This window comes from Pocillopora verrucosa, chromosome 9, assembly GCF_036669915.1.
Source record: "Pocillopora verrucosa isolate sample1 chromosome 9, ASM3666991v2, whole genome shotgun sequence".
In the NCBI taxonomy this organism is placed as follows: Eukaryota; Metazoa; Cnidaria; class Anthozoa; order Scleractinia; family Pocilloporidae; genus Pocillopora; species Pocillopora verrucosa.
In genome coordinates, this window is record NC_089320.1 from 20,085,050 (window position 1) to 20,103,983 (window position 18,934).

General features: G+C 36.6%; 1 protein-coding gene across 1 annotated transcript; it reads right to left on the minus strand.

The window, feature by feature from the left end:
* Positions 1-766: 766 nt before the first annotated feature.
* LOC131793697 (gamma-aminobutyric acid type B receptor subunit 1) lies at positions 767-11,493 on the minus strand. Its single transcript, XM_059111162.2, has 16 exons — positions 11,420-11,493; positions 10,478-10,748; positions 9,894-10,031; positions 9,431-9,601; positions 8,891-8,995; positions 8,622-8,687; positions 8,172-8,357; positions 6,411-6,647; positions 5,787-5,850; positions 4,964-5,044; positions 4,218-4,368; positions 3,974-4,103; positions 3,341-3,448; positions 2,754-2,882; positions 2,291-2,623; positions 767-1,666 (listed from the first exon to the last, which is right to left on the minus strand). Exons 2-16 carry the CDS (start codon positions 10,715-10,717, stop codon positions 1,538-1,540), a joined length of 2,268 nt encoding a protein of 755 aa, XP_058967145.2. The 5' UTR covers positions 10,718-10,748; positions 11,420-11,493; the 3' UTR covers positions 767-1,537.
* Between the last annotated feature and the right edge of the window lie 7,441 nt (positions 11,494-18,934).

An 18,934-nucleotide genomic window follows, 5' to 3' on the forward strand; every position in this document is an offset into this window, starting at 1 on the left:
GTTTTTAATTAAAAGAAGTAAAGACGTGGTAAGTAAAGCTTCAAGTGTCAATTTCATATCTATTGGTTAGTCGATAAATTACTTGTAATATAGCTCAGCTATCTGCCGTCACATGGCCCGGCATAAAAGTCATTATATTCAGTTGTCAAGCTAAATTGGTCTTGAATTGAGATTAATGTGAAAAGTATACTAGCTGAATTATAAACGAGAAATTCAATTACAGCAAAAAGACATATCTTAGTGGCAGTTTAAATCAACTAGGGTTAGTTATAAAATCAGTAAGTTCTCTTCATTCACAAAGCAACTATTTCTTAAAAACTGAAGTAAAAGCAAAAGCATCAGCCTGAAAAAAAAAACAAGCGATAGAATAGATGATTGTCGATACAAAATAAAGAAGCAGCTGCGGCCGTTCATGGGGGAAATATCTCTATTTGCATTTGCAATTTGTAATCTATAAATTTCCAATGATTACTCCGATTAACTGTAGGATACGATATTGGATGTCACCAAAAACCTTAGTTGTGAGGCTACTAATAAGGATTTCCCAACAGTCACGTTTGTTGTGTCAAAGGATCCTGTTCAAATTTAGCTCATTGCTGCGTGCATGCGCCGTGGAATCAGCTGCATGTCATCTTTTTTGCTACAAGCGGTGATCTTCGTGCATCCTTTCAGATGTAATTGCCTCACAATAGAATAAGAGTTTAATAATAAAAATTGTTATATGTTTATTGATTTGTATATTTTCATATGATTTTGTTGAAGATGATGTTGTTATCGTAAAATTTGCACAGTGCATACAAATTATACATCTAGGAAAATTCTTGTACAGAATTAAAAAATTGAGATGGTGAGAATTACTGAAAAATCAACCCTAGGCAAAAAGGAATGCATCAGTGTGGGTAGAGTCAGATGTAGAGACGGAGTGATGTCTGGTAGCGGCTCTCGAAATTTTTCCTGCTTTAAAATTGAAAGATCCCGATTATTTTCATGAAAGAGCTCATTTGAAACTCTACCATCAAAATCGAAATTGCTTATCAACTTCGTTTCATATGTCTTATCTTCAGCTGAGAAGAGGTGATGTCTGAGCAGTTGTTCTTACTACACGAAGATAACTGTTAAATATTTTCAAATTATCCTCAGCCTTGCTCAATGACATTCAGTTCGGATGCCGAACTTTTCATGAGACGAAGGTTATTCGAATTTGGACCAACTCAAGCTCGAAAAGAAGTGCTTTGACTTGCTGATTCAAGCATCGAATTTGATCGGTCGGCGCAGCTGTTCTCTTTATTGATCCTGGAGAACTTCTTTCAAATAGTTTAGATTGATTTTTGAATTTGGTTCGACACAAGTGAGGCGGGAAGAGCTGTCGAACCATTCCTGAATGAAGAAACCGTTCTTGATCCATTTAGACGTCGAACATTTTATATACTTAATTCAACTTTTCAAGTTTGGCTCATGAAAATTTCACTTTAACCATCCACTGATGATTTCCCTTCGTCGGAGATCTTTAGGAGTCCTACGAGATCTAGCGCGAGATCTAGCTTTTGCTCTTGTACGTCTCTATTCGCATTTCAGAATTAGTCGCCCCGCGTGTTTCAAACTCACTCCGGCTTGGTTCTGTGACAGACATTGAATCTATCTGATTCTGTTTCCCTAAGCGTAGAATCTGTGAAAACATAAAACAACAACAACGACAATTTAATTGCATGATAAGAGCCTTTCTATCGTTTTAATATATTTTCAGTCTTATATTCGTTCTTTGTTCAGTCCCAATTCTCTAGTGGGTTTGATTTTCAGAATGCCGATGGTGTTTGCAAAACATCCTATACAAAATCGCCAGATGTCATTTTACAGTCCGTAAAAGAACACAAAATCTTTCACTGGACACCCAACAAACAAAATAGTTTCAAGTCACTGCAAATCGATTTGGTATCACATTTAATTTTCATCATACCTTGGATTTAATTGTTTCAAGGCACCCTGGGTTACATTCAAAATGCCCCTTTAGAGCATCAACAGTGAGGATAATTTCGAGCATGATTCCACCTCGCCTGAAGATTGGAGCATATTCCTCCTTGCAGGATGTAGTCAAGACCATTTATCGTTCTTTTTGATGTAGATGAAGATGTTTTCATGCATTTTTCTTGAACAGTTCGCTAACCCCTCTATCTCCCAGACAACATCTCACAAATAAAATCGATTCATTATGGTAAGAGATTTAACTCTGAGACTTAATTTACGATAAAGCAAACTGAGAATAGGATTGTGAAAAAATAAGTCAAACTCTTACTTTTGGAACAAATAACAAAGAAATTGTCGACGTGGTCCCAACGAAGACGATACATCTTACAACCAAAATTTGAAGAGGTGGATAGGTCACCACGAATTCAGTCACAATAGCTAAGCACGAAAACATGAATACATTGTAGACTGCTAAACCGATGTTCTTGGAGTCGTTCAGTGAAGGATAGGTAACATTTCTTGTCTCCCAGGCCAGGAAAACACCAAAAATCAATAGAATCCCTTTGAATCCGCAGATCGACATCATCCACGTCACGTAATACTTAGAAGTGCATTGATGAATCAGCAGCTCCTCCGTAACATCATCGTCATTATCTTCAGCCTGTGGAAGAAAGTGTAGAAGCTTTAGATTAATAAATGGACCAGAGCCCTTTCCACGAGCGATCAAAAGAAAAAAAATGCTCTTGTGAAAGAGATAGACAGAAAGATAAATGCAAAAATTACGTATCTACCTCCTCGTCGATCATCTTGAGTTGTTTCGTAAGTGGATCAATAGCTGCCCAAGTTGACAAAATTATAACGTCTATAAACCAACAAGCACATAACCTCAAGAAAAGACTGATGTTACTAAGCTTTCCAAGCTGTAGAGAAGAAAAGATTGAAAAAAAAAACATTGAAAATGTGACTTAACTAGGCGTTCTACATTTAAGTGAGGTTCTCATGAAGCGAACAAACCGGAGCTCTGTGATTTACTCTGGTTGTGACATCTCAAGTGCCTCTTCTCTTCACCTATTATCAGTTATTCGATATTGAAACGCAAATGGTAACCCAAAGGCCATCCACCTGGTCAAAGTTCCTCTCTTAAGATCTCTCATCTTCACAATCAGCATTACAATTGCTTTTCTTGCTGTTAATTAGGTTTTCCTTGTTTATTAATTACAAAATTGAGGAGATAGGTTAGCTATTCTTTCATAGCAGGGCCCAAGTGGATATCAGAATTGCTGCTGAGAAAATGGATGGGGCGAAACTGGTTAGACGGAATAGAAAATGGTGAGATATAAATTGCTCGCTGCATTTCAAATGTGCAATTTTTACTGACCTCTCTTTTCATCTGGTTGTTTGTAAATATTTTGTAAACTCTCCAAGTCTTGACAAAGATTCCCCCAAATGCCAGGGTGAAACCAGTAGAGAGTAGCCAAGCATTTATCTAAACAGAGACGATCAAGTAAGGTTCATCTTATTGATTAAATGTGAAAATCGAAAGTAGAAATCGAAGGCGACGTACATGTAAAAGAACATTTTTAGAACTATTAAAGAAATGAATTATGACGTGGTATATTAATTTTTACCGGTTAAAGCCATTTTTGCCCGAAACAGAATGTATAAATTTCCATACTGGAAATGATGGAGTGCAAAATGAAAAGCTGGACATGGTCATATTTTGTAACAGTATCGCTTTCTGGATTAAGTTTCAAAATTGATGTGAATTCGGAGAGGAAGTTAAGCTTCCAATGTAACTTTTGTTTTGCGGTAAAGCTCTTCTCAGACTATCGATTAAGGAGTTTTAGAATGTTTTATTGCGAAGTAACTGCAACAAACTCGGTACCGTTTTCAGACTTTACCTTTTACTGTTTACCCTCAAACATCTAGACAGTGAAAAGCACAAGGCTCTTTAAGAATTGTTAATGAGCATTGATAAGTTTTAAAACAAAGAAAACCGAAGTAATCTTACGTAGCATAGTGAGGTATTGTATTCTGCTGATGAAGAGTTACTGTAAGCTGATAAAAACACTTCAGTATATGACAATAGACATCCAACGACAGTGATATTGTTGAACTTTGGAGATGACATTTTTATGAACCTGAAAAAGATAACCAACAACAGATAACGTTTTAAGAACATGACTCATAATGCCAAGGATACTATCAAAGCAAACAAAAAATAATAACAAAGAATACCGTGTTTCCATTAGTACCTATGCTTTCGATAAACGAAGTTAAGTAGTAAACAAAGCAAACAGAACAGTATTCCAGCACAAGCCAACACGTAAAAGGTCACCGTTGTCCCGGGTCTTTCTTGGAACACTTTTTGCATAACTGTGACACCATCTCCTGGTATTCGGCCGCCTTTGAACAAAAAAAAACATGATAATCAAGTCAAGTAATGATACTCGTAACTGAGCTGCAGTTTAAGCAATTGCAGAAAAGAGACCTGAAAAAGTTCAGGCGCGGACGGGTTTCCAACCCGTGCTGAGGCTGGACGCTTTAACCAACTGAGTTACGAAGCCACACGTTGGGACTGGGGCACATTTTTGAGGGATTTTCTTTCCCATGGAGGAATCTGATCATAATTTTTAACTGAAACTGATGAATATGTATACACAAGGCTTATCGCTATTCTCATCTTATAAGGCTGACCATCAGCTAATGCTAATTTTATGCTATGTGGCAGACCAGTCTTCTGTTGGATGAAAAAGGATTTACCTATCAAGGCGCAGTTATCGAGAGGAGTTGGAGAGAGAAGTCTATTCCGTCAATTTGAAAACCTCCCGAATAGAGCGAGTACATTTGGAAACGAAATAATATTCTCCTTTTGACATTTGGCGCTTATTAAAAGGCCACTTGTACCAGATCTGTTAAGGCCGTCTATCTACAGGTTTCGTGACTGAATTTTCTTAGATAGTCAAGCTATACCTGATAGTTCGTTCCTTAGTAAACTTACCTTCCCATTCAAAACTGTCGTTAAGGAGAATTAATGATCCGTTACGGATATCCAACATGGCAACACTTTTCCTTTTTCCCCCTGTGCATCACATAGATATTATTAGTATTTATCTCAGTTTATAGTCTTATTTTTCCTTATCAACCCTATCGCGCGCTGAAGTTAAGCGAGAAATTTTCAAATACGCTGTAGCACTCATTCGTGGCTACGTTAACGAGCGTTTTGAGAGGCTGTGTAGTCTGTGTCCTCCAACTACTTGGCAAGGAGAACGGGCTCAACGGTTGCGTCACCTTGCTACGGGCAAGAAAGGAGGGCCTACAGCAAATACGCCTACATGTCTTTCTTTCAAGGTGAAAAATAGTTCCATTTATTCGTGAGTTCACCCAAAACACTGAGACCAAAAGAGTATCCAAATGAAAGTTATAATCGGGTGAGCTATAAGGCAAGCATTCGAAAAAAATGTGAAATAAACGAGGCTTTGAGTAAATTTTCAGCTCACGACGTCATCATGAGCTCTTCTCTCGTAGTCCAGAGCTTTCTAAAGCTAGGCGTATCACGACCGCCAAAAGGCTTCTTAGGGAAGAGAAATTCAATTTCAATTTTTAACGACGGCGACTAAAAAAAAAGGTGACAATTTGGGGATCAGCATATCAAATCGCTTTGAGACCTCAGGTAATCATGACCCAATCAGTGTCTGAGTTGAGAAATAGTTGGAAATACGCCAGTCTGATTTAAAGTTTAACCTCAGGTTATTTCAATGAAAATTTCCTTATTAGTTGAATTAATTATGCTGTAGATTAGCCATCATTTTTCTCCAACTTACGTATATTTTGAGAAATTTGCACCACCGTCTCTCTGTCATACTTTCGGTCGAACGTCACATGACCCTGGAAAGGTGTAATGTAATGCAAATCGGCCCTGCCAGAATTGTGGAAGCTTTTGCATTGTAATGCTTAACTATTTGATAATGATTTCCTTTCTCCCTACTCACTCAATTCTGAAGTTTAGAAGACTGGTTGTGAGATGTTTTCTATGCAAATCGTCCTTGGGCAAATTTCCTAAAAACCTATTAATTTTGATTTATAAGGAACTAAACTCCTAAATGGGAATGAGAGAAGGCACAACTTGTTTACTCCGGCTAGAGATTTTCTCGAAACCCCTTCACGAAAATCCAGATTCCATCGGGAATATTGAAAAGGAATAAGAGTGCAACACAGACGTAAAAACTCAGACTCCGTTTGAATATCTACGTTTATGGTTCTTTGAGCCCTACGCATGATCTATAAACAGTGATCGTGCATTCGTTATTCTTTTTACTTTGGTTAGCTGAGAATGCCATTTTGTTTTATGGCCAATCGCTACATTTTTCTCAATCTCATACGGTTATTATTAAATGTTAACAACATAGTTTATGGAATAAAGCGATAGCAGGACTTAGAGTACGTACCGACATTCCCCAGAAGTCTGTACGGAACAGAAGATCTCTCATGATCTCAGCTGCTTCTTTATCGCCATATTTCAGCGTTTCCAAGGTTTTGTTCTTTTCTCGAAGCAGAGGAATGGACTTATTCAACATAAGGGCAATACTCCAAGCGGCGTCATACGTAAAGGCTGCATACATGTTGTAAGTGAAGTTAAGCTTTTTAAGTCTGTCCTCGTAATCTGTTTTCAGTTCAGCAGCAGTCTGAAAGAAGCAAAAGAAATTTGAAACTTTTTTTCTTAGATACAAACCTTTGGATAGTTTAAGATCGAAGAAAGATGTTTTTCGTCTTATCACGAGCGTGGAACAAAGAAAAAATTCTGAGTCCCCATGAGGAATCGCACCTCAGACCTTCGCATTCCGGGCTCCGATGCTCTACCACTGAGCCACAGAGACTCCACGGTGAGCGAGGTCTATTACAAAGTGTATATGACACGCGTCCTGCATACTGCTAGGATCAGCAATGTCGATAGCGTAATGTTTGTAGATAGAAATAAGAGAGATGGTAAGTTTTGAGCTCGGTTTGTTCTCTGTTCCACGCTCGTGAAAAGACGAAAAACATCTTTCTTCATTTCTTTATCGAGCTCAAAACTTACGACATCACTTATTTCTATCTAGTTTAGGATTTTCTCTGATAAGCTTAGACAGTTTTGCCGGGACACATCATAAAGGGAAAGTACTTACAATTAGCCTCTGCTTAAAACGCTTTGATGATAACTTCAACGATATTGTTTTTACCCTGAGGTCTATAGGTTCATTTTTTAGGCTTTATATAATTTTCTTTGATATTTATGAATAAATTGAGGAGTTCTTGTTTTGTTTACGTCGTCACTCGGTGGAAAGTACATCGAAAGCAGTTATAGTAATGGTCTGATTTTTCTCAAAAAAAAAATTGCAAAAATGCTCAACTCATTTTTTTCAGTAATATTGCTATCTGATTTAATGAAGTTTTGGCTGTTAACTTCCTATCTATCATTAAGTGCATTAAAAACTCAAATTGAAAGGGTTCAAAGGAGGGTCACAAGGTGGATACTCAAACAACGTGTAGGCGTGATGTCATACAGAGACAGACTTTTAACTTTGAAACTTCTTCCTCTGACATTTGACCGCGAACTCAAAGATCTTGTTTTTTTTTTACAAATGTCGGAATGGTTTTACTGATCTCAATGTTTATGATTTTGTTTCTCCTGTTTCTCACGGCCGAACCAGACTAAGTAATTCTTATAACCTTAAAACTCCTGTATGTAAAACTAGCACTTTTCAGGCCTCTTACTTTAATCGTATTGTTAAGCTCTGGAACTATATCTGTAAATTTTCACCCCCTACCAGTTTTTCAACTACTGCTTCCTTCCGCAACTTTGTTAATGAGCACATGTTTCACCTTTTGCACAATCACTTTGACATATCCTATCCCTGTACCTGGTCAATTGTACGATCCTGCCCCTGCCATCCCTAGTTTTTTAGCGTCTTTTAAATTTGGCGTCTTTTGGTCGATCGCGTTTTAATTATTATTTGTACCATGGGAGGTGCCTCGCATGGGTCCTCGCGTCCCGTTCGCACCTTCCCTTTTGACCTTATCACTTTAAATCACTTTGAACATATATTTCATTTTTTTTCTTGGCTGTTTAATTTGCTGTATGTAACATGTGTAATGGTCAATAAAGATGTTAAAAAAAAAAATTTTAAAAATAAGTGGTTGTGACTCAAAAGCATTTCCAACCAACATACCCTGTTTGATATTGTGGGTTCTTGTGAAGCACTAATAGATAAGGGTTGAGTTTCTATCAAACTACCCGCAGCCTCTAACATCTGTTCCCCTTCGCATTCCACGTCTGTTTTTGTCCACCAGTCCTCGTTGTACCAGCCAACTATGATCCACACGTATTTTCTGCCATATACTTCTTCCTTGTAGGCCTTGGAAATTTTAAAAATAAATCATGAAATAAAAGCATTCGAAAAGAATCTTTTGATGTCCCCTGCAGAGCAAAGGCAATGATGTTACCGCTGAAAAAGCGAAACGTACGTTATGCGACGGATTCATTTAAGGTAGAAGTTTTGAAATCTAAGTCAGGTGCGCCTATTTAGGGCTTTCTACTCAAAATATTACAAAAGAACACGTGAGGCATTTTAAAGTGATAAAAGCAAGGAAAATTATTTAATTTAGTGTTTGTAACTTACCGTGCACATAGCTTTCCTGAACATGTCCTCGTACATCAGACCAATTATGATTCTCGCATCTCTCTCCTAAACTCAACATGAATTCAACTAATGAGTGGGAGATTAGATTCATTATCATGGCGAGAGCAAGCAACAAGCCTACAATGCGACACAGGATCCTCTTTTGTTGTTGCGATACCAACCTTCCACCCCTCGACGTCAACCCTTTCTTAAAGGAGAGATGCTCTTTGAGCTCTGCGTGAACCGTGACAATTTCGGTTCTATTTTACCTTGAGTAAATACTTGACTGCTAAAGACGGATCATTTTTGAAGCTCTCTGCTGCGATTATGGTAATGTTTGATTCCTCCAACATTGGAATAAGTGCCTCTTTGGTCTGTTAAGTAATGAAAATAACCACCAATGAATAATTTTAACAAAGAAAATCAATAAGTAGTTCTTATCATTCTGTACATTTGGTGAATAAAGCCCTTCGGGCACTTGGTACGTCGGCTGATAATATCCGTGGCTGAGAGACTTTCTGAAAAATGTAAATTTGGCCGAGAAGTTAAGCTCCCAGGGCAAATGTGAAATTTTTCTTAATTTCGAAGGAAATAACCGAAGAACACGCAAAAAAGGGGGTTATTGTGTGATAACTGTCTTGATTGTGATTTTGCAACACGTAACGTAAAGTACCAGTAACATAAGCAAACATGAATAGGTGGGTTGTAAGGAAGGATTAGTTATTTAAAGCTATTTGCAAATTGTGAAATGGCTACGTATTAACGTCCATTAAAGAGTTAAAGAAATATTGGTACTTCATATATCTCACCAGTACGTAAATATCCAAGTTTTGTACTATGAGGCCGACTTTTTTCCACTTAAAATGTCTTAAAAGTGCAACTCTAGACGGGTTTTCCATTGTTTCAGAGGTGCTCGTTCTAAAGTACAAAGGAAACTTCTCCTTGTCTGAAAATTGTGGCGATGACGTGCTGTACCCAATCTGAGAAAAGAACAAATTTAAAATAATTTCTGGTTTGCTAATGCACATCCTCAATACAACTCAAGATCCTATTTTATTTAATCACCTTTATTCCATTTACGAAGAAAGGTTGATATAGAATTAAATATATATGTATTGAAAAATTTAATAAAGTTGAGTAGTTATTTAGTGAATATTTTGGAGGCGTGAACTGTATTTCTCTTTCTTTCCAAGTTAAATAATGGTAAATGAAGGAAAATTTTTCTACGGGTTATATTAGCCAACGAAAAAAAAACACATTACTACTATTTACCTGCACTGCCTGCCAATAAGGGGCGGCTTCTGCAACAGGTACTGTTGCTACAGAACATCCGGGACCCAGGAAAACAATCTTGTGTGGAGGAGTGTCAATCATTCGCAGCATTGCTCTTATACCTGATCCACTCTCACACTACGAAAATTACGCTCATCGTTAAATGTGAGATTAAAAATTGGTGCCGTATCGCAACAAGTGTCTACTTCTTGGTTCTCCTTAGGGTTGAAAGATTTCGAACCCTTCGAGAGGTTTGTTTCCGCAATTTTCATGAGAAAAACGTTTTTACTGCTATTTTACGACTTGCAAGCACTTTTTGTTGAACAAAAATTAATGAGCAAATAATCAAATTGAAAAAAAAACAGTCTCCGATTTTCCGCGGTTTTAGTCTAAATTGTATGTGTTTCTTTTGAGCTCTACACAACTTATTATTCAGCTTTCATAATTAAACTCCTGGACATAACATAGAGATAATATGGCCAAGTGTTTTTGAATTTTCAACGGGTAATTAAGTCTATACCAAATTTTACCAGATTGTAAATATTTTACATTCGAACTTTTGTCCCTTTTTTACCCCTACATACCTTGGAATCGTTCCACACATATTTCAGCTGATAGCCCACTAAAATGCGTGGGTCGTTATTCACGTGCTCCAGTGCCATTTCTAAGATTGGAATAAGGGCGGCTGAACTCCAAGCGCCTTTTTTGATATTGACACCAAAAAATCCCCCGATGTAGAGATCGGTCGTGTTAGTAGAGTAACTGCATCTGATTGTCCAAAACAGCAAAGTAAAGGTGACGAAGAAAAGCGACTTGTTCGCCATAACTGGCAGCCGTCCGTGATTCACTTCATTGCTGCAACCAAGAGGAAACAATATGACATCTGGAGAGGAAGTCTTAAAAATTTTGCATAATCCTTTTGGATCGAAAGGAAGCTAGCTGCCAACATGACCGTTTCCAGAATAATCCTCCGGAGACTGTTTATTTTAAGTTAGATATATGTCGGGGCGAACTATTTATTTTAATCGATAGAGTATGGCAGTTTACAGCTTGAGATTCCCCGAAACACACTTAAAGAAGATGGTTAACCTTATAATTCTCTGTAGAGCAACACTCTCGTGCTATAGTATTTATATATCCTTGTCTTTAGATAAAAGATAATTTTTTTGGCTGTCTCACCAATGTAGACACGTCTGACACAAAATGTATCACAGCAATAGAGACATCAAAACTTAAGTGGCAGCTTATTTTTTCTGTTAAAAACTCATGCTATCGCTTTCCGCTTAAGGTTCAATTTAGAATCGAAAAAGGCAGATCGTTTGACAAAACTCGCTATTAGCTGCGAACAATGCCCAGAAAAACATTTTCGTGGGCGATTGCATTCAGTCTTAGCGTTTCAATTTTCTTAGAAACTCATTTTCATGTAAAACAAAGACAACTTTAACAACGGCAAAATAGATTGCGTGAATCTACCATCAACAATTTAAGCAAAATTTACGGGATGAAATTTTTGATCGAACTTTTACCTTTCAAGAACTGAAGTGATGCACTTTAAAAAAAGACTTTCGCGTTTCAGACTTGTCTTTGTTCTCGTGATGCTTTCTTTTCTTAGGCGATAATGGTTATAAACAAAAAAAAACGATCACAGCAGAAGACCAAAAATACTGTATATTATGCATAATAGTTGAAATATTTAAAAGAGCTCCGCTGTCAGCGCAGTAAATACATTAGCCGACTACGTAGAGCCTTTCTATTTCGTGTAACCATAGATTGTTAGCATTGCGATCAACCTAACACATTCATAAAGGACTTTACTGGTTGTATTGTTTCCGATACTTGATGATCTACATTGGTGTTATGTACCAAGAGAAAATAAGGGTTCCATTAATTTCTTTTGTGTGTATGTACTTATCTCTTAAAACAAAACTGCGTCAGAAGCGTAGCAATCATACACGCACGTACTCACTTTAGTTTTCGTCCACAAATCTGAAAACATTTTAATTTTTGTTATAGACACAAGTCTTTTCCCGGTTGTTTTTAATAAACCAGACCTACGATAATTCGATTATTGCAATAGTTGAAACAAAAACAAAACGGGTTTCCTCTCAATACCACGTTCAGGGAATTCACTGTTCCCGAAAAGCTTGGAAATGGAATTTCTGAAGCCCTTAATACTACAAGGTCTGTAGCAGTGGCGTCGATTTTCCTTTCGTCAATGCGTGCCTCACAAAAAATACACGGCTACGTGATACAGAAATATCCTCTTTTTCACTGTTTATATCTAAACTTAACTCACAGCTTTTATTGAACAAATCCTTGTTCACCCCGAAATAACTTTACATACAAATATATTTTTATGTCTATTTCTTTGTGAAGATATATCGCTTTCGGGAAGACAAGGTGACAGGAAACCTCCTCTGAATAATACAAAATGGAAGATAAAGGCTATGTTTGGAAGAAACAAAAGATTGTACACCATGCGAACAAACAGATGAATAAAACTCTCATTGTGCATATTTTGATGACCATGATGCCCACGTCATTGATTCCAATTTAAAGTTAATATTTCTCAGCGGGATTAAATTTACGGCAACTGGCTTTAAAAAGTTTAGCTGCTGAGCTCATATTTGAAACACAATATTGAACATCTGCGACCGAGCGTTTATCTTTTAAGCCTGTTGTCACTGAAAAAAAATCGAGTTTTATACGTAAACTTCCTTGCAATATTTTGAACTCAAGTTGCAGACGATGACTTGTTTGAAATTGCGTTATTACACCATTCTAATTATTCAGTCACTAGCCGTAAACATTTCGCCATGGCATAGTGGTCATAAATGTTAATAGTCCAACAGCGGGTTATGATTATTCTTAGATCGCCAAAAAAATTCGTGACACATGGAAGTGGGCATGAAGAAAGAAAATCTCTTTGAAAAGAATAAATAAAAAAAAGATCACAAAAATGTATATATTGAGTTCGGTCTTAAAAGAGTAAAAAATATGTGATTCGTTTCGGTGAAGATCGGAGTAAAAACGTAAGGCCCCCCACATGAAATTAATCGAACCTCTGAACTTTCTTCCCCCGATGAATAATACTGAGCCGCGTGAGGGTCAGTGTTTGGCTTCGCCATACTGTTTAACGCACGTTTCAAGAGTCGTGCATAATGTTGAAATATAGACTTGCGTAGAAACGCGTTGTTTGTGACCTTTTAGAGGTATGTAAAGTCGCAGGAGGTTCATATGCTTTCGCTGTCTTACGGTCGTGACAGACTAACATGATCTTTTTTTCATAAATGGAAACATTTATCGCCGTTTTATTAACAGCCTCCGGCCCTATCTGACAAAAGTCTACATTAAATACTGATTCAACAGTCGGAATGTTCCGAGAGGATTCGTCAAAGTTAGATAAGCTTCTTCGTAAAAGAAAGAAGGGATACTTTTGAAGTGACAAAATCGAAACCTGTATAAAAGTAATAATTTAATTTCCCTTTTCTCCTCCACAGAAAAACGTAATCTTGTTCATCTTAATCACAGAGGGGAATATTACCATTTCAGGAGATTTCACATTTCATATAATCCAGAGACAATGGACAAACAAATTGAAATGCAAAATTTTCTATTTGCCTTGTTTCGTGCAGAATTATTGATGGCAATATTGAGGGCCTTACATGTTAAACCATTGATAGATTATGTAAAAGTTCCTTGATTCACTCTCTCTCTCTCTCTTTCTCTCTTTCCATGAATGGAAATAATGCTCGAGGTATGCAGTATTTACAAGGACTTTAAAGTGCTCAGTGTTTTCTTTCATTTTTTTCTTGAAGTTTGCAAGTCAACTAGGCAGGCAAAATCTACATCTTGCAGGTGGCATTTCCAATTAGTTCACAACTAATTTGCTTTTGTTTCTTTTCACTCGAATTCTTTTTATTTTGCTCCGTTTCGGGGTCTAATAACAGTTGGTGGTTTTATGTTTGGATTAGAAGGTTTGCATTAGCGATTAGCGCCAGTTGACCCCTTAAACTTAAACTTTCTTCACACTATTTTTAAGCATGCTCCCCTAATAATTTAATAGATCGTCGGAATTGTCACCAAAACAAGAACTATCGAGACCACCGGACGATTTTAGGAAAACCGTCTGTGCATAAGGAGATTAGCACACCTTGATCGAGCACTGCATAACTGAAGAAGCTACTTTGTCATTTGATAATCAATTTGCAATTTTATATCGATTCAGGAACCCCTTCCAGGCACCCATGGGTGACCCCTACTAGATCCATCTATCGCCAGGCTAAATGGCAAAACTACATTGACTAGGTACGGCTTCTGTAGCGCGTGATTTAAGAATTTTTATGACCACTTTATGTTTGACATGGAAAGGAATCAAAACTTGCCAAAAACCAAAGAAATGTTTTCAATGAATATGCTACCTGAAAATCATTTTAAAAACCATATATCATCTCCTTAGGTATAGAAAAAGTAGACAGCAGTTGATAAGAACTATCACTACAAAACAAAACTAACTACAAAATCATCCTTTCATTTTAAACCTTGTAATTACTTTACGGGTTAGTCAAGAGCCGTTAGCAATGAATTTTCATTTCCTGAATGGCCGGAACTCGAAGTTCATTTAAAGTCACCTTTCCGCACTGTTGTTTGCATAGGAAAAAGTTTGAATTTCATGGTTTAGGCATGTTAACAATATCCCCTTCGATATTACACTTTTACGTTTTAACGGCTCTTGTATCCGAGCGATTAAAAGTGAACGTGTTCTTCATGACTGTTTCTAGTTTTAGTATACAATCAGAGATCAAAGTATGTTTTTAAATATACAGTGGCATTGTAAAGAAGTTTAATCAAATTATTTTAGCCGAAGTTTGAAAAAGTAAAACTAAACGCTCATTTTGCTTAGTGAAATTTCGGTAAATGATGAACATCAAATGTCAAATATCATATAAAAATTAAAATAGCGTCAAAACCTCTGAAAATTCTGGCTTGCATCTCTGAGGACTCACGAGCCATTTCGAGCAAGCGCTTAAAACTCGATGCTGTAGTTTCAAATGGGTCTCACATAGTCGGTTTCATTACGTACGCAACGACATCTCCTCCAATATCAAAAGTCAAGAGTATAGGGAAATGATTATGTTGTCGCCTGCGATTCAAACCATCTGATTATTGCAATTGTTATTATCATTTTTCTTGGCTACTAGACCTTATTAGTAGATGTTGCGAGATATACATCGCGGTAGATTTCGAAAAACGACAAGTTCTCTAAGCGCAATAACCATATAAATTAACTATGCCATCAACAACTGTAAGACAGTGCAGTGATGAAGGTGTTCCAATAGTTAAAGTGCTTACTTGATCTTCAAGGGCCATTTTGTCAACGTACCGCTCTTTGTCGACCGCATCCTGCACCTTTTGAGAGACTTTATCGGAGATATCGTAGGCAATCAAAGTCATAACTGTATGGATCCGAAACTGAGTTCGTTGTCTGATAAGAAGCATCGCATATACAAACAAAGTTCATTGTCATAAGCTCACAAATCTGACATTTTTGAAGACAGGTCATTATTAAAATTTCCTCTTAGCTTTAGTAACTAAACCAGCGTCAAACTCTGACATCGAAATTCGAATTTCAGCAGTGACCCGGCTTGATCCAAAATGCTCCATTGAAAAATAGTATGTTAATGAGATCATTAACCGTAGAGGAAATACTTTTGGAACGAGAGGATGCCAAATAACCTTGCTAAATGAAGAGATTTACTAATTCATCGTCCAACGAGATTCTTAGAACAAGTAAAATTTAAATTTCGTTTTCAAAACAAAGTATGCAATTTCCACTTCTTTTATCAAAAATTAAACAAATCAGTTCACTGATTCGTTCCGAACCATTATTAGCATATAAATGTAATATTATTCAAACACGTTGGAAAAATTATAAGAAAATTGCCCAGGTTTCTGTTTTATGCCCAAGATATCATCTACTCTTCAGCCTTTCCAACTAGTCATTAATACACCTAAATACAGGATTTAAAGAAATGAAAGGCTGCGATGTCGTCAAACCACTGACCCGCTAACAGTCCACGATTTCATTTTGAATCATCTTAGTTTATGTATTTACTTGAAATCAAGACGAAAATAAAAAGCAACGAATTCTATTCGTTTCTATACAAGTAATTTCAATTTGACTTCACACTGCGAAAAGGCATTCAAACTGACTGATTGCAAGCGTATTAGCCAACTCCCGCCTACTCGTTCCTCACAGTACTTGCATGGTTTCCATTTCATGAGGCGTTTAAAGTTCGCGAAAAAAGGTTACCGTTTAAAAAAGATAGCGGTTATCTCCACGAGATCTTATTTATTTGAAACAGTCTTTTTAAGCCATGTAATTTTTCCAAGAAAGTAATCATGCGAGTTAGAGCAATTGGAAGACAAAAACAATCCGTTTTTCAATTGTGATTTCAAAATCACGACAATATACAAAACATCACTTCACATGCATCACCTAGCCATGTAGGAGCTCATCTTAAAACCAATATAATTTTTTTTTAATCAACTGTGTTGATTATGTAACTTGGCCACCATAGAGAGTTCTAAAACTGACGTTTTAAGCGTTAGCCCTTGGGAACACCTCAGTTTCTTTAAAAATCTATCCTCTATCAAACCAATATGTTAGGGTGACGTAATAAACCGCAGTTTCAAGATAGTGTTTGTCAAAATGTCATCGGCGTCTAATGACGAAGTTTTTTTCTTTTTGAAAGTGTGTTTGTTTTTGTTGTTTTGACCTCTTCTGTTACTCAGTGGTACTTACGGTGCGATGCAGTGTTACGCTTTTTGCACCAATTCGAAGACATCATAACCACTTTCAATGTCAGCTTAAAGACCAGAGTTTTCGATAACTAATACATAAGGATTAAGTAAAGCATGATAATCACATGGAACAATTGACTTGTGAATTTAGCTTTTGAAAAACTATGATTTGGGTTTTTTTTTAATTCACCATGCAAATAGATCAAGTGTAGAATGTCAAAAGTTAAATTGAATCTTTAACATGATCTTTGTTTGAATCATTTTAAAGTCCCTAATATTCCTGTCGCTGTGATATTTTTTTTAATTTAGAGAAGACCCTACTTGATTTAGTATTCACGGTTTACGAATGAAGGTTATCAACAACTGTGATAATTTACACGACACAATAGCTTTAATTCATAAGTGTCTTACTCTTGGATGTACCGCAAATGAAAAATAAGCTGCTCGCACACTTCAGTAAAAATGAGATCGAAGCAGTAAATAAATCACATGGCTTTCAATTCGGTACTACAAGGGAGATGTCTTGATAACCTGTTAAAATATCTGTTAATATTTTTCTGACTAGGTAATAAATTTTGATTCACTCCAAGTGGCACAAAAACTTGAGCAGTTTCTCATAAAAATCATTGTAATTGACAGGCTATTAACTGTGCCTTTAAAAGTCTAAAGTTTATGATATGAAAGTCAGTCATTTCAATTTTTTAAATTATCCTCTCCAAATTTAAAGCCATGAAGTAATTTGTACGTTTTGCGTTAAATTTTGCATAGAGTTGTTCATTTTCAGATAAGCTGAAATACATTATGGAGAAATGGTTTGATTTTAGTCGTACTAGTACTGAAATCAGGCTTAAATAGGCCACTCTCGATTCACTTTCTTCACTGTATTGGTCTCGATTTTATAAGAAAACGAATCTCAAAATTCATTTCAGGTTCATTCATTATTAATATCACACGTTGAGTCAAAGAAGAAATTAGTGAACTGCGTTGTGTTTTCAACTCTAAGTTAGCGCTAGAGAACACGCCTCTTACCGTGCAAGTTGGGCCTTTAAGTGCCTTTGGAAGAATCGATCGATAGATGTTAATGTCACATGGCTAAAAATTAAACTGAATTCAAATGTATTTATCAGTGAGTTAATTTACTGTATTGTTATTGGCTGCAAGGAAATAAAGTAAATATTACAAAACAATCCGCAGTTAGCAGCCGGTTGTATAAAACATTTGGGTACAAGAATATAGCTTTGCCCATTTTGCGTTTTCCGTTGAGTGACCATTGATAAGAAAAACAAATTACACGTAAGGCTAAAAAATACCAGCTACTGGTCCAAATAAATACATCTTACAGCCCGTTTTGTACTTATTTCCAAGTTCGCCAAACGGGAACCGCCATCTTAGAAAAGATTCTCGTGTTAGGACTTTGTTCATTAAACAGAAGCGAAGAGAAGCTGGGCGATATACAGCGTTCGCTTAATTTACCTTTTCTATGAAATCTTGACCCCCAAATTACTAAGATACTTCCTTAAGAACACCCATCCACAACAAATATCACTAACCTTGTGATCTATCAATGCTTGCCCGATAAAGCCGCTATGAGAGTAAAAGAAAGTGGTATTTGTTGATTTGTCCGCTTGCTAACATAATATAAATTCTGCACAATTTCCACACTCGTTGATCAGATTCATTCGACACCACTTGTCAAGTGAACCTCCATCAAAGACATCCATTAGCGTCTTTCAAATCGAATCGCAAACAACTGTGCCTCTATGGGTTTGCAGTTTTTAAGTAGCCGCCAACATCAATACCAGATATTTCCACAGGGACAAATAAACACAATGGCGTTTGATGAACAATTCAAATGCACACTCCCTTGAGTGTTGAAGTCTTGTTTTACTAACAGTAATCTCATTAGGAGAATTGATGTTGTCAGTTTCTCAGATGTTGTTAAAATCATATCCGATCTAGTATTGTGAGATGGTTGTTTGGCTAATTTGTGGTGAACGGAATTTTCTAAGTGACAGCTTCTTTTTTTGTCGGGTTCCTGAGAAAAACGTGCCGTTTTCCGCATCCGATCACAGACCGTAAAGCTTTTTTCTTTTTTCTTAACAGACTTCTAAAATGTTGAGTTTTGTGATGTAAATAAGATTTTTGTCAGTTGTGTAAGTGCTGAGGTCAAAAATCGGCAATATCTATCTGATAATTTAACTCAAATTGTTTATATTTACTTTGGTACTTCCACGTCT

Bases quoted from the DNA above. Each gene is read 5' to 3' on its own strand.
- LOC131793697 (XM_059111162.2), bottom strand. From the start codon at position 10,717: ATGGCGAACAAGTCGCTTTTCTTCGTCACCTTTACTTTGCTGTTTTGG. The intron at 9,602-9,893 runs GTAAATAGTAGT...TTCTTTTCTCAG, and splicing joins CTTATTGGCAGGCAGTGCAG to ATTGGGTACAGCACGTCATC. The intron at 5,851-6,410 runs GTACGTACTCTA...ACACCTTTCCAG, and splicing joins CAGACTTCTGGGGAATGTCG to GGTCATGTGACGTTCGACCG.